We start from the raw sequence: 24848 nt of genomic DNA on the forward strand, positions 1-24848 counted from the left end.
TGATACATATTGGGGGTGTTTGTGCATATTTTTAAATTTAACTCATCAGTGAGAGGCCACCGAATGTTATCATATGCATGCCTTAGAATTTCACAAGGCTTCTCCTATAATCCAAAGAGAATAACCAAACTGCTGTGCAAAGAAAGTATTCTACTATTGCAAATGAAATGAATGATTAAGCTACATTTTCAAATTCCCTCAGAATATAAACCGCAAAAGGTAATGAGAGTAAGTGGTCTCAAACCATTTAAATAATACTGATGATAGCCATACTCCCTAGGGACCAAGCTCAGTTAACAAATAATTTAAGCAGCCTTGAAGATAAACCTCCCAATATGCACCTATCCTTAGATGCAATGAAATGCAATTTATGGACAAAATGATGGACAGTGGAGGACAATTTCCTCATGCAAGTGGTAAATGAGCCCACTAGAGGAGGGGCCCTGCTTGACCTGCTGTTTGTGAACAGAGAAGGACTAGTGGGAGATGTGAGGGTTGGTGGCCGTCTTGGGAGTAGCGACCACGAAATGTTAGAGTTTTCGATAGTGGGGGAAGTAAGGAGGGGCAAGAGCAGAACTTCTGCCTTAGATTTCCGCAGGGCAGACTTTAGCCTGTTTAAGAGGTTGGTGGACCGAGTCCCTTGGGAGTCGGTCCTGAAGGGCAAAGGAGTCCAGGAACGCTGGACATGCTTCAAAAGGGAATTGCTAAATATTCAGGAGCAGGCTGTCCCGGTGTGTAGGAAGACAAGCCGTCAGGGAAAAAGACCGGCCTGGTTAAACAGAGAACTTAGGCTAGAACTTAAGGAAAAAAAGAGAACCTACTTGCTCTGGAAGAAGGGTCGGGTAACTTGGGAGGTCTATAGGGACGTGGCCAGGTCGTGTAGGGAGAAGATTAGAAGGGCCAAAGCTCAATTAGAGCTTGATTTGGCTGCTACAGTCAAAGATAACAAAAAAAGCTTTTACAAATACTTTAACAGCAAAAGGAGGGTCAAGGAGAGCCTCCACCACTTGCTGAATGAGGAGGGTAGTGTAGTGTCAGGGGATGAGGAAAAGGCAGAGGTGCTCAATGCCTTCTTTGCCTCGGTCTTTAGTGTCAAGACCGGTTGTCCTCAGGAGACTCAGCGCCCAGAGCCTGAAGTTAGGGATGGGGGGCTGTGCGAACCCCCCGTAATCCAGGAGGAGACAGTTAGTGACCTGCTGTGCCAGTTGGACACCCACAAGGCTATGGGCCCAGATGGGATTCACCCCAGAGTAATGAAGGAACTGGCAAATGAACTTGCCAAACCACTCTCTATTATCTACAGGCAGTCCTGGTTAACTGGAGAAGTTCCAGCTGACTGGAAATTAGCAAATGTAATGCCCATCCACAAGAAGGGCCAGAAGGATGATCCAGGGAACTATAGGCCTGTCAGCCTGACCTTGGTGCCAGGCAAGGTGATGGAACAGATCATCCTGAGTGCCATTACACGGCACATGCAGGACAATCGGGGCATCGGGGCCAGCCAACATGGATTCATGAAAGGCAGGTCCTGCTTGACCAACCTGGTCTCCTTCTATGACCAAGTGACCCGCTTAGTAGATGAGGGCAGGGCTGTGGATGTAGTCTATCCAGACTTCAGTAAGGCATTCGACACTGTCTCCCACAGCATCCTCCTAGACAAACTAGCTGCCCGGGGCTTGGATGGGTGGACTCTTCAATGGGTTAAAAACTGGCTGGATGGCTGAGCCCAGAGAGTGGTGGTGAATGGGGTAAAGTCCAACTGGCGGCCGGTCACTTGCGGTGTTCCCCAGGGCTCAGTTCTGGGGCCGGTGCTCTTCAATATCTTTATAGATGATCTAGACGTAGGGATTGAGTGCACCCTCAGCAAATTTGCAGATGACACCAAGCTGGGTGGGAGTGTCGATCTGCTGGAGGGTAGGAAGGCCCTACAGAGGGATCTGGACAGGTTAGATAGATGGGCCGAGACCAACGGCATCAGGTTCAACAAGAACAAGTGCCGGGTCTTACACTTCGGCCACAACAACCCCACACAGCGCTACAGGCTGGGGGAAGAGTGGTTAGAAAGCGGCCCGGTGGAAAGAGACCTGGGGGTGTTGATCGACAGCCGGCTAAACATGAGCCAGCAGTGTGCCCAGGTGGCCAAGAAGGCCAATGGCATCCTGGCCTCTATTAGGAATAGTGTAGCCAGCCGGTCTAGGGAAGTGATCGTCCCTCTCTACTCGGCACTGGTGAGGCCGCACATTGAATACTGTGTCCAGTTCTGGGCCCCGCACTTCAAGAAAGATGTTGAGGTGTTGGAGCGAGTCCAGAGGAGGGCGACCAAGCTGGTGAAGGGTCTGGAGGGTCTGACCTACGAGGAACGGCTGAGGGAGCTGGGGTTGTTTAGCCTGGAGAAGAGGAGGCTCAGAGGTGACCTTATTGCAGTCTACAACTACCTAAAGGGAGGTTGTAGTGAAGTGGGAGCTGGCCTCTTCTCCCGGGCAACCAGCGATAGGACAAGAGGACACAGCCTCAAGCTTTGCCAGGGGAGGTTCAGGTTGGACATTAGGAAGAATTTCATTTCAGAAAGGGTTATTAGACATTGGAATGGGCTGCCCAGGGAGGTGGTGGAGTCACCGTCTCCGGATGTGTTTAAGAAAAGACTGGACATGGCACTTAGTGCCATGGTCCAGTTGACAGGGTGGTGTAAGGGCAACGGTTGGACTCGATGACCCCTGAGGTCTCTTCCAACCTGGTTGATTCTGTGGTTCTGTGATATTTTCATGAGCTTCAGTTCTGAAGTATCAATTAGTTAATAAAGCTCTTTATCAGAACAATGAAGTCAAAAAGCTAACCAAAACATTTTAAAGCCATAGAGCTAGAAATTATGTTTTAAAATGTCTCAGTATCCCGTTATTCTTATTTAATGCACCTAATTTTTTGAGTGACTTCAGAGAGCTCGTCTCCCTCAAAATTTACATTTTTGTATGTAATATATATTTACATGAAACAAAGTATTTTTTTCAAAAACTAGAAATGCATATTGTATACAGTATAACGGTATGCTCATTAAGTTCAAAGAACTTGTCCAGCAGATAGCGTGCTCTACTAATACACAGTCAGAATTCAGTGAATCTTAAAAGTCTCTGCTGGTAATTATGAAAGCAATATAGAAACATCTGTACCAGAGCAGACTAGCTATCTAGTCCAATATGTTGCCCTGATAATGTCCAAATGATTTGAGAACGATCAAGGAAATACTGTGGATCATTTTGGAACACAATCCAGTTTCCAACCATTAACAGCTAATTTGTGGCACGACAGCATGAGTGTTTAGTAGCTAAAAAAAAAAAAAGATTTCATTCTATTTTTTAATTTCCAAATGATCTTTTTTATAATTAATACCCCAAACCAATTTTGACATATATTACTTTTACATATTTTTATTCATCCTTAGCATTTTCTCCTGAAAAATACTCAAATTCTACCCTTTTTATTAATATTCCTGCATTAATTTATTTTCTGCCTGCTGCAATTTAGATGAAATTGTATAACAGTATTATATATTTACGCATTATTAAGCTTACCTTCTGACTGACAAAGCAAGATGTACATAATTTCTGCTCTGAGTGTTTAGAATCTTCTATACATTTCAGCGTATTTCATTTAGTTACTGTTACAGTGTGCAGCTTGTCTCAGCAGTTTTCTCTGCTTGTTTTGGTTTTAGATTCTCTAAGACCAAGCTAACTTTGCGGATTTCTTAAAATTCTTCCTATTAGGTGTTCCCACTAATGCAACCGACTGCATTTCTTATACAGACCACAGATAGGGAGTTTGGATAGATCCTTGGAATTTTTGAGAGCTGCAGTTAACTATATAAAGGAATGATAAAAATAGCACAACACTTTACACATATTGAAGAGTTATGCTATTTGTATTTGCTATTGGTAGCAAATGAACAAATCAAAATTTCTAGACCATGCAGCTTAGGCCTGTTTGTTTGACATAGAGCCAAATCTGTATATTCGGACAAGAAGGAATACTCCATCATAATGGGGCAGAAACTAAGTAGCTGATCCCATCCAACCACTAATACCAAAAGATGGATCACAATTAAGTGAAAGTATGCTTTTTTTGGCCAAGTTTTATGGAGAAAAATATGGCTTAAAACTATTCCACATTCCTTAACTTCAAGTCTTAAAATACAACAAAGAATTACAATTAAATTATATTGGAATACAGGTAAGTATTTAGCCAAAACAAAAGGCAGGATTCACAGAATACCTGTCACTCTTACTGCCAGAACTCCTAACCACCAACAACTTTGTATTGCAAATGTCATTATTCCATTAGAATATGAGTCACAAATTTATTCCACATTGTGTTTATCAGGCTGATATCTAGCAGTTGGACAAGCCATTTATAAAATATATTGCTTTTTGTTTGCAATGGCTTCACAGGGCATTTAATAGTTTTGTTAAATTTATCAATGGCAAATCCTTGTTTAAGTTATTACAGGTTAGATGAGAAAAACTCTGAAAGACAACATATATAATTGATCAGGAAAAAAAAGGGTGTTTTTTGCAAATTTTACTTACATAATATTCACAGAAAGTTTTAATATTTTTTTCATCATAATTTAAGACAGAAATAAATGTCAAAATAATGTAAATAATCTTGGAGAAAAAATTAGTTTCAATCCCAGCACTACTAAGAAATTGGTTTTAATTGTGCTATATTATTTATCTTCCAGCAGGGAGGGAATGATATCTGAAAGAAAAAGGACATGGAGTGAACAGCTGGAGCTAAAGTGGAAAGAATATTTTTACTAACAGCTGTTTTTAATATCCTCATCTAGAACAGATACTACTGCATACAATGATATATTGTATTATAGAAAGAATAATAAACCCTGCCCTGGAGCAAAAAATATGAAATGGTCCTGCAGACTTTTCCTGCTTTCTGAAAACAATAAAGCAAATGAGTGTGAAAATATTTTTTCATACGGTTTCTTCCAAATCTGCAGTATTTGAAGGCGTATCAGAAAAAAAGGAAAAGACTAGTTTGATACACGGTTGCAGTAGAAAATTATTATTATATATCATTAGCTGCTAGTAAAGATATGCTGCATCTATACGTTTGTGGATTGGCAATACAAACCCATTCCCATCCTATTTTGATATATAGCAAAATCCTACATCTCTTGCACACTTCAAATTTCCTTTTGAGATGGCACAAAAATGAAAGTGGTATGAAAAGAACAAAAATTAAATCTCTAAAGTGATAGAAGGAAACTTTTTGGCAGCAAGCTACATACTGCCATCAGGACTAGCAGATGCAGAAAGGGAGACAGAAGCAGAGAAAAAGGAAGTAAATGAGTGTTTTTTATTTAACTTAAAATAGAACAGGAGGGAAAATCTTTTTTTTTTTTTTTTTTTTTTTACAGAATGCAACACTGATTACCTTCACTAGGAATCAATGTTTTTCTATTTTTTAATCATCTCTGACACTGAACAAAACAAATAAATCTCTTCATTATGTACAAAAATGGTTTATTTCAGTAACTGCTTAATATTTTTACAAATATTTTGATTTTAACAAAATTTAGTAAGCTATGCCAAGATTTCTGCTTTACAAATGTACTAAAGTTAGTAGAAAAGTTCAGTAAAAAAAGTCATATTCTTATGGAAAAGTGAGTTCCCAATAGAATACAATTAAAAGTATTGAAAAGTATTGAAATATTAAATACAGTAACTTAAATTTGTAACAAAATTACCACATTTAAGTTGTTACTTACTGGAGAAGTAAAGACAGTAGAAATAGCATATGATTTTTTTATCCTAAAAGATAGTATTTCAGCTCTGATTCAAGTCAACGCTGAAATAAAATTATTAGTATGCATATTCAGTTGATTGTATGACATAAGCTAAAATCATAGCTCAACTTTGATGCAGTCAGTCACAAAAAAAAAAAAATCTAAAGATTGTCAGTCAGAAGGACTAGCAAAGCTTTTTCAGTTTGTTTGGCAGTGGGTAAAGGGAGGAGGTATTGCTATGCTAAGTTTACTAGAACTGCAGAAAAGAGAGCAAGGTTACTAATTGCATTCCTATCAAAGCCAGTGACTCTTCACTACAATATTTGAAAAAGCACAGTAACTGTGTGGCAGTAGATGATCCCTACAGAGAAGAAATGATAGAAGGCATGGAGCGGGGAGCAGGCAGAGTTATGATCCACAGACCTCAGTACCTGTCTGTTAGCAGAGCCACCAAACCAACGTATGAATGCAGTGTATAGCTGGTCACGAATCTTTTGACAAATGATTTTCACGATATAAAAACTGATTAATCCAAACTGATTTTATGGGGGAAATATATCATATTTTCAGGATATTTTCATCAGAAATAATTCTTGGAGCAGGATGGAAGTCCTGGTGCGTGTTTGCAAGAAAGACTAATGGGGGGAAAAAAAAAAGACAAAGACTGCAGGGCAGGTATCCCACAAAGCTGATCTTTTGATCATTCAGTTTGTGGGTCCTGCTGGAGCTCAACCCTGTTCTGACAGAGCGAGGCAGTGATTGAGTTCACATATCTTGGTCTGACATGGAGCTGGGATACAGGTAGGATGTGAAACACAGGCCCAGCACTGAATAGCATTCTCATGTCCTGTGATACAGTTACTCACATTATAGCCTGATACTTAGGGTTCTCGTCTTTATCCCCCACATCCCAGATAAGTACTTTGATATTCTGAAATAGAAGGCAATGCCCAAGTCATCAAATCTAATATCTAAACTGAAGGCAATCACATAATAACTGTGCTACAAGGCACCTGTAGACTACACATCTATTCACCATCTACAGCAAGTCACAAAACACTCCCTAATAAACTGTATTAAACTTGCAACCTTTAATAAAAAATATCAAAAAAGCCTGAAAAACTACACAAGGAGCAGGAGAGTCAGGAGCATTGTTAATGTCATAACTTTCTGCAACAGCTGAGAACGCCTAGATGATCCTAAGTTATGTATATTGCAGTGTCTAATGATTAATCATTCAGAGCTGAACAGCTTTATCATCTGAAATTGAGAGATCAAACAGTGGAGAAATTAATCTTCTACAAGGGACAGACGAGTTCTTTGTGTGATTCAAGACAAATCTATATTGCATTTCCTGTTACATCTACAGTGTTTCTGAAAAACAGTTTAGCTTTTTTTTACAGTACTTGAACTTTATTGCATTATAGACATAAGCCTAGTGAAGCACTGACTCTTGAGCACTGGATCTCTCAAATTTTAGGACTCATTTTCATCTTAATGCAAAATAGGGCAATATGCAAAGTCTTGGTATAACAGGATAAAGTATGAAGTCAAGACAACTGGTTCCTCACAACTTCTAATATGGAATAAGATACAACCTGAAAAACTTCATAGAAAATTAAATTTCAGGTTTGTAGAAAATTCACAGGTGCATCAGGAGACATATAATATTAACTAAATGCCTACTGAAGATCTCCATGCAGTGCTATGCCCATTACACAAGCTTATATTCCTCTAGAATATACCAGAAGCATGTAAAATGTGAACAAATTAATGGTAAGATGTTTTGTTATTATCACTAATATTAGCAATTTGATGGGTTTTATAGCAATATTATTCCTCATATATCTATTAAATTATTGCTGCTTATAACAGGTACTATCACTTACATCTACTCAATTATAAAACAATCTCATAAGCATTTCGGAGCATAGGATTACTTACTAGAATGGAATATGTTGTATATGGTCTATGTATATTTGATCCCTGACTCAAAAGTACTTGCAAAGGATGCTGCAACTAATAGTCATTTAACAAAGAAAAACTCAAATCCTGCTAAATATTATTTGCATATGGACTTTAAAATGCAAAATACTGCAAAATAATTATGTTCTTTTGAATGATTGTCTTGATTTGAAAAAGGGGTTTTGTCTGACAGCATGCAGTCAAGTGTATAATGAGATCATTCTAGATGGTAATCACACTGGGACGGACGAAACTGAGTGTTGGTCAGAATGCATGCACTTTGATGAGCACTCGTTTGCAAAAATTGCCCAAAACTCCTCTGAAAGCTTATTTTTTTCAACTGTACTTTAATGAATAATAATTAAAAGTAATGAATCATCAGAAAATGTTTAACATATGTCAAGCAGCAGCCTTTTTCTCTCACTTTGCAGAGAAAATGTAAGCTACTCCTTTGGAAATTGGAATTACTTTAAGAACATAAACATATTTACTGGAACGTACTGGATGGGTGGAGACCTGCAAGTACTTCAATAATGAACAGGTCACGTGGTATCAGTCATTCCCACGTGCTTTAACTTCAGAAATGACAAGAGTATTTTTAAGAATAACATTTCATTGTTAAGGATGTTAACAGAGATATTATCCAGAGGAGCGTATGATGGGGAGCAATTATCTTAATTATATACTAAAAACCTCTTAGAGGAACGATAAAGTTGTAAAGGAAAGTACATTAGAGTTGCAATATGTAAGAATTGACATGGCTTGTGCAACCTCAATTCTGCCTCCTATGCATATGCATTCTGAAGTCTTTGATTATGTTTATAATACTGTTTCTCCACAAGACCTCTGCTGCATCAAGCACATAAAGGAGTGGGGGAAATGGACAATGGAACAAACCAAATTATGGTACATGACTCTAGAAATGTGGCAGGAGAAATAATATTATAAATAATACATAAATATGTTGAGGTAGACCAGGAGGCCTCCCATACCCCTGGGGTGAAATCGGTGTGCTCAGCTCGCTCCCTGAAATGCCTGTACACCAATGCGCGCAGCATGGCGAATAAACAGGAGGAGTTAAAAATCCGTGTTCGGTCGGGGGACTATGATCTAGTGGCAATTACAGAGACTTGGTGGGACACCTCGCATGACTGGAATGTGGTCATGGATGGCTATGTCTTGTTCAGGAAAGACAGGCCGCTAAGGAGAGGTGGTGAAGTTGCTCTTTATGTGAGTGAGCAGCTAGAATATATTGAGTTCTGTCCAGGGGCGGATCAGGAGCGAGTTGAGAGTTTGTGGGTGCGAATTAAGGGGCAGGTGGGCAGGGGTGATACTGTTGTGGGTGTCTATTACAGGCCACCGGATCAGGATGAGGAGGGTGATGAGGCCTTCTACAGGCAGCTGAGAGCAGTCTCTCAATTACAGGGCCTGGTTGTCATGGGGGATTTCAACTACCCTGATATTTGCTGGGAGGCCTACTCAGCCAGCCATCCTCAGTCCAGGAAGTTCCTCCAGTGCATTGATGATAACTTTCTGATGCAAATGGTGGATGAGCCAACTAGGAGAGGAGCGCTGCTGGATCTTATCCTCACTAACAAGGAGGGTCTGGTTGAAGCGGTGAAGGTTGAGGGCAGCCTTGGTTGTAGCGACCATGAGATGGTAGAGTTCAGGATCTCATGTGGCAGGAACAGAATAGCTAACAGAATCACAACCCTGGACTTCAGTAGGGCCAACTTTGGCCTTTTCAAGCAATTGCTAGGGGAAATCCCATGGGACAGGGTACTAGAAGGTAAGGGGGCCCAAGATAGTTGGTTAGCATTCAAGGACTGCTTCTTCTGAGCTCAAGATCAGAGCATCCCAGCAGGTAGGAAGTCAAGGAAGGGTACCAGGAGACCTGCATGGTTAAACAGGGAACTGCTGGGCAAACTCAAGTGGAAGAAGAGGGTGTACAGATCATGGAAGGAGGGGCTGGCCACTTGGGAGGAATATAAGTCTGTTGTCAGAGGATGTAGGGAGGCAACTAGGAAAGCTAAGGCCTCCTTGGAATTAAACCTTGCAAGAGAGGTCAAGGACAACAGAACGGGCTTCTTTAAATACATTGCAGGGAAAGCCAACACTAGAGGCAATGTAGGCCCACTGATGAATGAGGTGGGGGCCCTGGAGACAGAGGATAAAAAGAAGGCAGAGTTACTGAATGCCTTCTTTGCCTCTGTCTATACTGCTGGAGGCTGTCCTGAGGAGCCCCGGACCCCTGAGGCCCCAGAAGAAGTCAGGATAGAGGAGGAATCTGTCTTGGTAGATGAGGGCTGGGTCAGGGACCAATTAAGCAACCTGGACGTCCATAAATCCATGGGCCCTGATGGGATGCACCCGCGGGTGCTGAGGGAGCTGGCGGAAGTCATTGCTAGGCCACTCTCCATCATCTTTGCTAAGTCGTGGGCAACGGGAGAGGTGCCTGAGGACTGGAGGAAAGCGAATGTCACTCCAGTCTTCAAAAAGGGCAAGAAGGAGGACCCGGGTAACTATAGACCGGTCAGCCTCACCTCCATCCCAGGAAAGGTGATGGAACAACTTGTCCTTGATGCTGTCTCCAGGCACATCAAGGATAGGGGGATCATTAGGGGCACTCAACATGGCTTCACCAAGGGGAAGTCATGCTTAACCAACTTGATAGCCTTTTATGAGGACGTAACCAGGTGGATAGATGATGGTAAAGCTGTGGATGTGGTCTATCTTGATTTCAGTAAAGCGTTTGACACGGTCTCCCACAGCATCCTCGCAGCTAAACTGAGGAAGTGTGGTCTGGATGATCGGGTAGTGAGGTGGATTGTGAACTGGCTGAAGGAAAGAAGCCAGAGAGTGGTGGTCAATGGGTCGGAGTCCAGTTGGAGGCCTGTGTCTAGCGGAGTCCCTCAAGGGTCGGTACTGGGACCAGTACTATTCGACATATTCATTAATGACTTGGATGAGGGAACAGAGTGCACTGTCAGCAAGTTCGCTGATGACACAAAACTGGGAGGAGTGGCTGACACACCGGAAGGCTGCGCAGCCATTCAGAGAGACCTAGACAGGCTGGAGAGTTGGGCGGGGAGAAATTTAATGAAATATAACAAGGGCAAGTGTAGAGTCCTGCATCTGGGCAAGAACAGCCCCATGTACCAGTACAAGTTGGGGACAGACCTGTTGGAGAGCAGCGTAGGGGAAAGGGACCTGGGGGTCCTAGTGGACAACAGGATGACCATGAGCCAGCAGTGTGCCCTTGTGGCCAAGAAGGCCAATGGCATCCTGGGGTGTATTAGAAGGGGTGTGGTCAGCAGGTCAAGAGAGGTTCTCCTCCCCCTCTACTCTGCCCTGGTGAGGCCGCATCTGGAATATTGTGTCCAGTTCTGGGCCCCTCAGTTCAAGAAGGACAGGGAACTGCTAGAGAGGGTCCAGCGCAGAGCCACAAAGATGATTAAGGGAGTGGAACATCTCCCTTATGAGGAGAGGCTGAGGGAGCTGGGTCTCTTTAGCTTAGAGAAGAGGAGACTGAGGGGTGACCTCATTAATGTTTATAAATATGTAAAGGGCAAGTGTCATGAGGATGGAGCCAGGCTCTTCTTAGTGACATCCCTTGACAGGACAAGGGGCAATGGGTGCAAGCTGGAACACAGGAAGTTCCACATAAATATGAGGAAAAACTTCTTTACGGTGAGGGTAACTGAACACTGGAACAGGCTGCCCAGAGAGGTTGTGGAGTCTCCTTCTCTGGAGACATTCAAAACCCGCCTGGACGCATTCCTGTGTGATATGGTCTAGGCAGTCCTGCTCCGGCAGGGGGATTGGACTAGATGATCTTTCGAGGTCCCTTCCAATCCCTAACATTCTGTGATTCTGTGATTCTGTGATAAATATATATGTGATTATTATGAATAATATTATAAACCAATAGAGACGTTAAATATTTTTCCTAAATATGAAACAAACTTATATGAAAATATGCTCATATGAAAATATCCAAAGGGAATGTTAAATGAGAGTTACTAAAGCTAGAAATTTTTAATCAAAAGATCTATCTAATTTGTATCTAAGAGTTTAAAAAGATCTGGCAAGAAGTTATCTCAACAAATGGTGCTGTTTCTTAATAGCATTTGGAATATTGATAAGATTTGAGAAGACTAAAAAGAAGCTAATGGAATAACCTTAGTAGTTATAGGCTTTCAGCCTCACATCAGGAATAATGGAATAGCTGATACGGATCACCGTTAATAATAAATGAAAGGTCATGCAAATTAGCATTGCCTCAGAGAAACTGGAACTTCTTAGTTAACCTGGTTTTTAAATGAAATTGTAAGTTTGTTTAATACAAGTAAATGGAGTTAATTTGACATTCACTTTTATAATACATTTGGGTTATTAAAATTTATTAAAGTGGTCTATGTTTGCAACTGAGGTAATTTAAAAAAGTTAATAATGAATGGTTCCAGGTGTATGTGCATGAGAAGTATCCACTGTATATATCACTTGGTCTTTCCAGACTATCCAAATTAAAAAAAAAGGTAACAGTTTTACCCATCTTTATTCTACAAACACCATTGGGGGTGGGAGGAGGGTCAAAAAGCCTGTATAAACCACATTTCTCTTAATGCTCTTTGTTGGGATTCTGAAAGCTGCCAGTTAAATGAATCAGTCAAGAAAGTATGACACAAGTATGACACAAGTATGACACAAGTATGACACAAGTATGAACAGCGATCACTGAATGCTTCTACTGCCTGCTTCTCAGTTTGTAATACTGAAGTGATATTTTTGTTTTGCTGGATAAATTCTGCTTTTGTCAAAAGGCAAGAAGTGAAATGAATGTATAATTCAAGTCACACTCTAATAAAAAATGGTGCTTATTTTGCACCACAGGAGACAAATTTTATTTTCATCTCCCTTTGTAACTTCTATTAAGAAAGCTGATTCCCACATTGTATGAGAAATTGAAACATTATTATAGAGTGGACACGTTTTCTTCTTTAAACATTAGATAGGGGATATATGCACTGTTGGTATAACTCTACTGACAGCAGGCTACAGCCATATTAAGAAAGAATATGGAACAGCACCTGTATACATAACCTGTATATGGATCACCTGGATCTGTTTCTTAGGTGATATCAGAAACCTGGCTTACCTGAACTACCTAGGAACAAACTTCACTGTAGAAAGAAATTTCAGGCTGTCACCTCCTGAAACCTACCCAAAGATAATTAAAATGGGTCATAGCTTTCACATGCTGTCAGAATGACAGTGATTTTAGGGAGGTAGGTATCTGGGCAGAAATTAGAGATACACACCGCACTGACTCATCTACAGCCACTTCCAACTACAACAGCATTATAATACCTCAAGAGGTATCCTTTCCTGATTTCAGAAGAAAAAGGAAATATTCTCATACAGTACCTAATTTTTCATCTTATACTCCAAGACACACATTTTTCTTGATCTCATATCAATACTTAACTGACTAATTCCTAATTTTAATAAAGACCCTTCTTTTGAAAGGGGATGTATATGGTGAAAATCCAACCCAATGACAAAATGCCCTAATATCAATGAGGTTAGGAATATATGCTAGCTTCTGAGACTCAGGTCACTTGAAGACCTACTGGTCAAAATCAGTAGGTTAATAACACCTGTCAACAAAATAGTAATCAACATAGGACCATAAACACAGGTGAACTGTGCTTCTCTATGAGGTACAGTACTAAAAAAAGCTAATATAAAGCATCCTATTTGTACTCCGAGAACTACGAAAATAACATCAGAAATACAGAAAATGGGTATGAAAATGTCTTTATGATAAAACAGAACCTCCAAGCTGCCCATATTTTGGGGATTTGTACTTAGAGAAAATAAAAAGAACTATAAAATGTCAGAAAATACTTAAAAATAGAAAATCAATTATAAATTTATAATTTATGTTATAGGAACAACTATATCAGCACTCTTCAGACATAATTTTCAGAAATATTTTCTTTTACACTTTTGAAAGGTGCTTAAAACAAGTACTAGCTGTGCTGAAGAAAAAGAAACAACAAAATGCATGATAGAAGAGCTATTGTATATTTTCTTCTTCCATCAGCACTCCCTTAACCTTTATTAAAATGCCATGTGAAATTAAAAAATATGAACTGTAAACATATGCTAGTGCATTAGACAAAATTTCTTCTGATAAGAACTGTGCACTCTACACTGTGGCAGTAGGAATAACAAATACGAAATGTGTCATCACTGAAACTCAGTCAGGAGAAGGTTAGTTTGGTTTCCAGCACACTGAGTTCTGGTAAAGATTTGTATCTTGAAGCTCTGAATGTGATCCTTACATCTTTATAAATTGACCTGTTAAAACAAGTCAATTGAGAAATTCTGTACTGTAGCCAAATTCTCTCCATATGGCTCAGACACAGGTTAAAGGAAGACAGAGTGGAGAAGAAGTATGTATAGCTCTTATAACTAAGGCTGGGCATCATATTTCACTATGAATAAGTCATTGACTGAAAAATACAGCTGAAAATTGTTTGATAATTTTCAATTTTCACTTTAAAGTAAATTTCACTAAAAAGCAAGTAATTAAACAGCAAAACAAAAAAATATTTTCAGCTGGACTAAATATAACATTTAATTCAAAAAATATATCTGTGTTTTGGTTCAACCACTTCAGGACTTCTTACTATCTGTATAACATCACTCTCCTCTTCTTACACAGAAAAAGGGAATGATATTAGGGCACAGTACGTAGATAATATCATCCAGATTTCTATAGAGACCAATACCTTAAATGGATGCATACATACAGAAATAAGACAAAATAACTTGAACATACTGTGATACAGACACACACACCCTTGGAACACCTCTATGTGACACTTGACCTCCCTTTGGAGTCCCCTAGCCACCATGACAAGGCAGTACATATAGACATGCACAAGGGCAATATGAGATTTTCAGAACCATTCAGAGGCTGCCCAGAATTGCTTCTTGAAGAGTTGCTGGAGAGCTCTGACTTAGCCAAAGACAGTATGTTAGGGTTCCTCTGTCTTGACTTCAGCTGGCCATGAATACACTGAGGATGGAAATGAGAAGCTGCTTAATCACTAGCACAGAAACCAGTGGTTCTGAAACAGACTTCTGTTCAGAGTAACAAGCACAAACCCCAGCTATTTTTAAGATGTATTTTGAGAGGTTTATTAAAAGAACTACACAAAGGCTAGAGGCTAAGTTTTCTCCCCTTAAGGGGAGTATCCTCTTCATGTCAGTGCACTGTGAGACTCTCTTACTCAATCTTCTCATGGCCTATGAGTCTTTTTCTGTGCTAAATGTAAAGGGGGATTAGACTGTATAAAACACCCTGAGAAGTGGGAAACTTTATTTACTAACGGGAGCATTTCTCTAAGGCCAAAAATTACTTAAAACAGAAACCACTTGCTGCCTAAGAAAGACTTCAGCTATTAGGTTGTTATGAAAACACAAGCCTCTTCTGTCAGTTATCTACTCCACCAAACCGAGGCATGGCTCACATTACGATACACACCCATGCTTTGTATTACTTATTGACAAAGCTCTGAGTGGCTCTTCACTTCTCACCCAACATATAGATGAATTATACTGTTTGGAGATACAGTCTCCTTGAGTGATAGACAGAAGAATAAGGGACATTGATTATCATTCACACATCATGTCAGGCCCTAAGGCACTAATAAGTTTTAATGGCCCTGACCAGCCTTCTGAGGTTCTCCATTCACATCCCCATTCCTGGAGACACCATTTCAGCTCTGCCTGGGGCCTTTAGTGCCTGCCTGAGCTATGCTGAAGGAGTGCTTGTCTTGTGTTTATGCCTGTGCATCCAGACCCCAACTCATGGGCTGACTTCCCAGCTTGACTTTGGACCTGGTCTTGTCATCATGAACCTTCCTGGCCATCACCGGACCTGATCCTGACCTGCATATTGACTTTCTAGCTTGACTTTAGATCTACCTCACTAGCACAAACTTACTTGATGATCTGGGCTCTTGGCTGAATCTGGCCATGATCTCCAGGTCTGCCCTGCTCATGGGTGGTGAGATAGGGCCCTGACTAGGGAGGTCCCTGCCCTGTCAGCCGTGATAGTCCCCTTTGCTCCTGCCTCCCCATCCCTGAATGGGCAACTGGCCCTTGCTGTTCCCTGACACATCAGGCCTCAGACTTAGGAAATTCAGCACTGTGGCAGGTAGGTAGTAATGATTTTGAATATGCACCACATTATCGAAAGCTTTCATGGACAATCAGTTGCTTCAGAAACACTGGTGTCAAATTAGGCTAAATTTCATAGACTCTAGTGATTTTCAGACGGTTCTAGATCAACTGTTATATATTGCAGTTAATCTGCTTGATAGGAGACTCCCTCCTTTATTATATTCTTCCCTCTACACAGCTAAGATGATCTTTCTTGATCACTGAAAGTATTTAATCCTGAGGAGTAAGACTGTAGGTTATGTGTTTAAGTGCACTGCATCCTGCTATCTCTGGTTTAAAAAGCGTGCTTAAATGAAATACAGCTATACTAACAGTCCTTGTGTTTGAAGCAATTTGGCTGACTGGACCTCAGAAAGGTTAGTGCATGATCCTTCAGATCAATTATAGTTTCAAAATGATGAAGCATGGGTGACTAAGGCTAGCCTCTTGAATTTCCATTCATCCAGGCAATTTTGTGTATCTGGCAGTGTGATGGTTCCTTCTTGTGGCCACTTTTCACTGCTTTGCTTATAGCTAGAAAATAACTGCACAAAAACGAAGTAAGGTATAAACTCATTAAACAAGAAAAGATGCGTTTGCTATCTTAGTCTGAATCTGGAGAACCGAAATGTCCAAATATTCAGGATAGGTGCTGTGAAGATTTGTTACTGAAGTCAATCAGAAACTGATGACTTGACAAAGAGCACTTCATTTACCAAGCCAAGTATTTAATGATTTTGGAAAATATGTAGAAGATTCATATTTTAATTTTGATAAAAATGTTATCACAGCTAGGCTATTTTTCAATTCAGGTTTCTAAAGAACTGTCTCCTAAATAGCTGTATGAAATTGCTGACACAGTGTTATACAGTAGACACAAGAATGCAAGCAGAGGTGAGCTGACACACTGGGTACAAATTTTCAGGTTCATTTTCACTGTAATGACAGGAGAGAGATGCCAGGCTGAGAAAGCAAAAAAACCCTAATGTTGCAGTAGATAGGCCAGCTTGGGGACAGTTTGATATGTTGTAATAATTCAGTGACAAGCATTTTTTGTTAGTTTCCCTGCTGTGATTATAAGGCTATAAGAAAAAAGGTATCACTAAGTATAGATTTATTATCTTGCATGGTTCTCCTTACAAGTTACCAGCATTTAAGTGCAAATTAAGTAATTTTTCTCCGTAACAAAAATATCGTGACTTGCCTTGTGTTTGCTGCTACAGGCTAGTGGCAACACATCACATATCTAAGGACATTTTTATCCCCTTGACAGAAGCCACATCTTACATGTAACTGGGTAGAGTAGTTGTACCAGAGCTATCTTTAAAATTGCTGACTTGGGAATTGCTGACTGTGTTGATTCACTTATTCACTTAAATTGCTCACTTATGCTGAGATCTCAGCATAAGTGAAGCTCCTAAGTATTTACCTTATTTCTCAGCTGGATTTTGTGGCTCACACTGAGTTCTACATTGCTACAGGTGAGCTGTTTCCAGAGTTGAAGATGGCTCACTAAGGTCTCCTTGACCTGCAGCCACAATAAAGCAACATAACTGGAAAAAATAGGTACTTGAACTAGAACTCCCTTATCCATGGATGATTTTAATGCAGTTTACAGACAGCAATGTCTCTTGTTGTTGATATGCTGTATTAAAACCTTTGTTAATCTGCATGGACAGATCAGCTTTCCCAAAGGGGGACTTTTTTTTTTTTTACCAAGTTATGCACACAAAACAGAGTTTGAAAAGTCCTCTCTAATTCCTAATGATACTCAATGAGCCTTAAAAATATTTTAAGTAGCACTGGCCATCATTCACTATTATTAAAAATTTAGCCTGTAGACTGCCACCTGGTCTCACTCCTAGGAAGTTTCTGCAGTAGAAACTATAGAGGCAAACTGAAAGAGGTATTTTCTCTCTATCGGGTATGGACGTACACTTAACTCTAATAAAAAAATACATTTATTAACATTTTTTCCGTAACGTAGCCCAAATTTCATTCAATATTTCTGCTAAATAAAGTGTATGGCATTATGATGTGCAAGGATACAGTATGGTACAAAATGTCCAAGCTACCAAGGATGCAAGTTAAGTCGCTAAGGGTCTTCAACAGCACAGGCTCAAATGCAGTATGGTGCTGCACCTAAACTTCTGCTAACAGTATTCTAGACACCAGATAACAGATCAAAAAAACCCCACTAACTTCATGGAGATACTTGACAATGCCTACTTTAGCATTAGAATTATCCAGTGCCTCGAGCTTTAACCATTTATTAAAACTTTGCACCTTTTCTGAGATAATTTGTTGCTATAGTTCACACAATTTAATTACATCCTTTAATCAAAAGCACAATACTAATGCATGCCTTATGAACTAATAAAATTTTATGGTTATTTTTCAAGGTTAAATATGTCATGTGATTTTTTTTTTAATGGAAGGGCAGTCTAAAAATCAAAATGACTAGTAGAAATGTCTAGTTTAAGGAATGAGGATACTGTTCTGGAATAGCACAACAGAAAGATTAGTAAGACTGATTCATTAATCAATTCATTTATGAAATTAATTTTATAAGATTGATTTATGAAATCTTAAATCCAAATTCATATTTTACTTAGCAGAAAAATTTGTCTCAGAGTACAGTATTTCAGAATATTCCTATAAAGTCTTAACTGTTAGTTTAAAAGCAGAGATACTGAGGCAGAGAGGCTAACACACTGCCAGCCATGTCCTATCAATCTACTGCAGAAACAAAGAAGAGCTTAACTTGAAGTCAGACACACATGCAGTCTTTTTTACTCTTAGATTAGTCCTAATTAGAAGCAATTGTTTTAACTGCCAGCATAAATCAATAATGTAACTGTTCTTCTTCCTATATAAACCTAATTTCTTGCAAACAGACATAAAACTCACACAACACAGGATTTCAGAAGTGGAAGTAACAAATGTTATGACTACTTTTATTTCCTTTCTGTTCAGTTTCTCTCCTTTATATCTAACAATCCTTTAGCATTTGGTGCATGGAGTTCTCATCCTCTGCTATTCCCTACTAGTTCAAGAATAAGATTCAAGGATAAGATTTAAAATAATATAGAGAACTACAGAGTAGTCTGGGCTTTTTTCCCCAGTAGATCAGAGAATGATGACTGGCAAGGTGACTATTCCCAACCTGTTAGGAGTTTACTGGCAGGGCAGATAATAGTTACAACATGCAGCTCTACAGCTTGAAAGGCCGGCCATAATGACCTTTCCTCTCAATATAGGAAAGGTGAATTCTCAATCACTGAGTGCAGTCAGTCTCACTTCTACTGCCAAGAGCTAGTAATGCCCCAGACAGTGGGTAGAGTTGATCAGAGTGTCCTACCACCTAGGGAAAGGAGACTGACAGATGCAATTTTATGTTCAAAGTGCTGCCTCATGCTCTGAAATGAACTCTACACATGACATAGTACAGCAATTTGAAACAGTATTCCCAAAGTCAGCATGTCTCAGTGACACAAAAACAGGGAAATTCAGGAAAAAAAGGCATGCAAATTAGATTTTTTTAAATGAATCATCTCTGTAATCATACATAACTTGTTCAAGCAATAAATGGGTATGAACTGAAGTGGTAGGCTGACATTCACATACAATTATGCATACTATTAAGTACCTTGTAACTGTTAGTGACATGGTTGATTTCATTTGGCCATTTGTAGTATAAGGTAACAGCCAACATGATTACAGATACGGTTTACAAGCCAGGCCAGCTAGATAACTACTACATTTATAGCTTAAAATAAAATCACATTTTGGAATCTGCTTATCCGTACAGCCAAATGCTCTTCCCAATAAAATGCCAAAGAAAAGATCATAGTGGTATACAGAAAACTAAGACAGAAGGAATTACAGTACATTTGTATTGTCAACTCGACCTTGTTAGATCTTGTAAAGAAGATGGGTGCCCTCATGGATGTCCTACAGCTTCCTTGGTTATTCTCTGGGCCTCTGATAGACAACATATTTAACCATAGACAAAACATCTCCAGGTGAAGACCTAAAAATGTCCTTTTTAGGGTCTGTTTTTCATACTGATCTTAATGGACTTACTATGCCTAAGAAAAATGCCTATGTTTAGCAGACAGCACGCTTCCAAGCCTGGTATTTTAACTAGCAAAAAGTCTATCTTTTTTTTTAATGCTAATTACAATGGAAAGCTTTGTAGTTGAGCCCCATTACTATGGAGGCAGATAATGAACTCCCTCAGCCAATTTATGGGGCAGAAGTATGGCAGTCTTCCCTTTACAATAAGCACGTTTATGGTGATTATTCAAGTAGAAGTCTGAAAAACAAGGATAATTTGGCATTTTCTTCCTTTACTGAACGACAACCCGTAATATTGTCCTGCACAGTCTGCTAATTTTCTAGATTATCAGAGCCAAAAAACCATCAACAAAGTAAACCCTCAGTTACACAAGTAGTCATGCTAATGTTTGAGCCAGATTCTGGTCCACTCTGTGCAACTCTGCTACAAAGGTGATATCATATTCCCTCAAGTCTTCTTTAGCCCAAATTTTATAGAGAGGTGGGAATTACAACCCACTCCACCTCACCTTGCAGACTCCAAAGCTGTATCTTGATATCTGGTCCTTATATACTACGCCTGATACCGCTCTGGCACTCTTCCAATTCTAATTCAGCTGTAAAATCAAGAAGGTGCTTCCCCTTACACAGACTAGATAGGTAACGTGATGTTAGTCATCATCTGTCATTCTTGTATATTTCCCAAATCATGATTCATAATCAAGATAGCACAGGTCAAAAAGTCAATTGCCCGTTTCAGATAGGTCTGTGCTGCTGAGAACTGTCATTTGTCAAAGCAGACTCTCAGTCCAATTACTTATAGTGAAATGATTATATTCTGAAATTCCTGTACCAGGTGGTGACTAATGAAGAGTTCAAACAAGGGTAATGGAAGAGAGCATGTAATTTTGGAGAATGTAAACAGAGTCCTTACAGATAACATCATTCATCTGACTCAGCATAATTCTATTGGTTTTTAACTATTGTAACTCATTGCTGTTCAAACCTGTATAACACAAACTGTCATTTAGTATTTCTACTAATTCTCATTCATTGTTTCATTTTCAAATACAGAACAGATCTTCCTTTACATAACATGGAAATACAGAGTAGTTTAAATTTTGAATTAGTTGTATAATTTTGTTGCTAAGCTCTTCATTAAAAACCAGAAACAGGTTGGTAAGTAGATTACTGCAAAAGGCCAGGCTTAAAGAAATTAGATTTCTAATTTGGCTTTGTGCAATCTTCTTATATTTATCTAGGAAACTATTTAAACCTCTGCTTTGTTTTCCCTTCTACGGCATTTTGATATTAATCTTTATTCTGATATTAAGCTCTTATGGTAGCTAACGGAAGACTATAATCATGCTGTGATAAGGAAAGAGTACTGTATTCTTAAAAATACAAGCCTATACCTTCTGTATATGGTTCTATACCTTCTATAACATAACACTTACAGCAATGACTATGTAAAGGATTATTTGGTGATTTACCTGGTCTTGAGGAAGGAACTCTTGCTATCTCTAGGGAACAAGGTTTTCTGGTCACTGCTATGTCTATCGAATCACAAAGACTGCTATCATTTTCTGAAGGAACTGCATCCAGAGGTACAGAGGGTATTGCTTCCAAGGCATAACCTCTCTTCTTTGAATAAGATTCCTGAAATGCAAAAATTTAAGTAGGTAAGTGAGATATTTCTCAGATGACACAGGAAAAGAACCAGGTTCAATAACTCTGGCTAGCAGGGTTTAAAATTCAGCAAATTAAATACTACACTCTGTTGAAATCCAAATTGTAACAGGCAGGAAGAATTACTTTGCATGCTAGAAGATAACATTACTTGTTTCTTTAAATTTTTGTGTAATATAATTCTTGTTTAGTTACAGAAATATCTTTATTCATCAAACTTTGTATTTAGCAAAAGCTCCAACACAGGTCTTGACATACCTGCTTTTCTAGGTCGTAATTCAGTGGATGTTTCTTTTTCAATTTTTAAAAATATATCTCATGAAAGTGACAATTACATTAACCACTTCAATTACTTTCTCTTTGGGGATGGTTTTACAATATGTTTATATTGTATATAAGAAAGCTAAAGATTTGACATCTACATCTTGATGGCAGAATCCTAGGTTGTGAATGAAGATGAATAACTGCTCTATATTTGAGTGAACAGTAATAATGGTGTAAGGTCCCTTAACAGTGACACATAGTGAATAGTGAATTCCCATCATTAGCAAATACTGAGGAATAGAAAAAAGGAATTAGTCAGAATTTTTGCTGGTACACTAAACTGGCCAATCAAGCAGACTGTCTCTGCTTTAGAACATGAATAAGAAGATACCATACAGTTTCACCAGAGTTTCTTGATTCATGATTTATTTTTTTTTAATCCCAGCAGAAAGCAATTGCATGGGCAAAGACTTATTTCCACATTTTCTTACATTGGACATATGAATGCCTGGGAAAGTCAAGCACCACACATAAATCAAATATGATAAAATAAAATGCAAAGGGCCAGAAAGCATCCTGACAGTTAGATATTATCATAGCACTACTCAGAAAATGATTGAAGAATGTGACGAAGAGAACAGGATGTGGAATAAAAATTTCTTCAACAAGAACGCATATCGTCTGAGGTAAAATACGGCTGTAGATAACAGCCCCTTTTTTTAGGTAAATGATTTATACTGTCATTGGATCACTACACTACCAAACTTTTTGCAGTATTTCCTGCTCATTATTAAATGACCTGATTTTTATGAGAGTTCATAATCTGGTAATAATTCAAGGCTTCTTGAAGGGTAGTGTTGAGATGGCAGCACATCAAAATTCTACTTGATGACTTCGGTAGAACCAAATTTTAAATTACTCCTAGGTTAACCAACCACTGAATAAAGAACTTGAAAATGAATACTGGAAACAGTTAACATGGAAAAAAATAATACAAAATAAAATAAACAGAATACTAACAAGCATTTGTAATAAAAAATAAAGAGTATGTACTAGCAAACAACACAAGATTAGTAGTCAGTGTTCAAAAAACTTGCCTAAAAGAGAAATGTGATTGCATTTCTACCTCTTTTACCCTTTCCTCTTTATGTCTAGTCAGAGTATGAGCTCTCTGCATTAGCAATTTTACTGATATATATTAACTAGTTTCAGCTAGTGGACTCCAAAGACATAACAAGGAATTGGAAGAGCTTGTAAGTGGGCTTACTGTAGCTCCAAATACAACTTTTTAAACTTAAGCCATCTCATTCCTTAAATGAAGTTACTAGAAAATTATTCCTGCAGCCCACATCCTGTTAAAAAAAAAAGGGTTTTTTTAAATCCTGCAAATAACACTTGCATAAAAGTAAGCATGGATATTAGGAAGAGTGCAACTGAAATCAAGAAGTTTACAAATACAGTTTTATTACTGGAATAAACATGCAAGAGTTGAAACTATAGGTTTAAATTTAAATTTAAAAACCTTGTAATTTATAAATTACAGCACTGTTAACTCTGTATTATATTCCTGCCTTTTTATCACAATAAATACAGAAGTGGAACTGCAGGACAAGAGAAGGATTCCTTCCTATCTTGAAAAAAAAAAAAGCAATTTCTACCTTGTCCATTTAAGTCTGCTGTAAAAAGACAGAGGAAAAAATTTATTTACCAAAGCAATGACTAAAACAGCAGACTTCAGTTTAATCCTTGTACATGCAGGTTTCTGTAAGAGTTAAATCAGAATGCCAAAACCCTAGTAATAGTAAATCTGCCTAGAGAAGCCCATGAAGAAATACTGCAGCCTTTGAAATTGTCACCAAACACCAAAGTAAAACCCTGCTCAGCTCCTGAATTCAGCTACAGAAAAAAACCCTAAAAATTTACATATGAAACATAAGAATAGACATTGGATCATACTTTATGTCACCCAATATTCTGTCTACAAAGGCAGCCAGTGCTGGCCTAGAGAACAGTGAGACCAGCATAAGCATGCAGTAGTACTTCTCCTACAAACCTTTGAGGGTCCCACATGCCATAATCAAAAGGTGCCAACTTTGTTTTGCATGTCCACCAATCGAACTTTCTAAATTTACCTTCTCAAGTTGCCTTTAGAGCACATGTCACTGTCTATAGTTTGCATGCATCCTATTTTGTTTTTAGCTGTCTCACCAAGTTTAACATCCCTAATTCTTGTACTTTAGAAGGCAATGAACGGTTGTTCTTTACTTATCCTCTACTTGTCATTTCACAGACCTCTGTCACACTCTCCCTTGTCTTCTCCTTTAGGAAACAAGAAATTCTAATCTACTCACCCAGCTGTTCCAAGGTTTTGACCATCCCTGTCACCCCTCACCCTCTCAGACTTCTGTGACGTGACAGGGATCAGATTTTCACATGGCATTCAAGATGAGGGCTCCCCAAGTATTCATATTGACGTAATGATGTTCCCTCTTTTGTACTCCAGTCCTTTCCTAATTGCTCTTAACATTCAATTTGATTTTCTGAATGTTATTCAACATTCCGTAATTAATATTGCAAGAATATAGTCAGAGAAGAATAAATAAAAATGAGGGGGTTACTGAGAAAATGGTTGGAATGTAAATTACTGACAAGTAAATTCTTCCTAAATCTCTTCCTAATAAATGAAATATGATAACAGTATGCCAAATATATTTAATAAGAAATAAGTTAGAGTCAAAGAAGAATTGTTAATACTTTAAGAAGTCTGGAATTCTATCAACTGATTAAGTGAAGGTGACATGCCTTAATTAAAAAGTGCATATGTAGCAAAAAAAAGACG

At 38.8% G+C, this 24848-nt stretch overlaps 1 protein-coding gene across 3 annotated transcripts in view; it reads right to left on the bottom strand.

Moving 5' to 3' along the window:
* ANKS1B (ankyrin repeat and sterile alpha motif domain containing 1B) overlaps positions 1–24848 on the bottom strand; it is a 465181-nt gene that overhangs the window by 308797 nt on the left and 131536 nt on the right. For all 3 annotated transcript variants that reach the window (XM_068400458.1, XM_068400457.1, XM_068400456.1), the window contains exon 10: positions 21550–21715. In XM_068400458.1, the coding sequence (XP_068256559.1) occupies positions 21550–21715 (166 nt within the window). The remainder of the gene's footprint in view (positions 1–21549; positions 21716–24848) is intronic.

Source organism: Nyctibius grandis, chromosome 5 (genome assembly GCF_013368605.1).
Source record: "Nyctibius grandis isolate bNycGra1 chromosome 5, bNycGra1.pri, whole genome shotgun sequence".
In the NCBI taxonomy this organism is placed as follows: domain Eukaryota; kingdom Metazoa; phylum Chordata; class Aves; order Nyctibiiformes; family Nyctibiidae; genus Nyctibius; species Nyctibius grandis.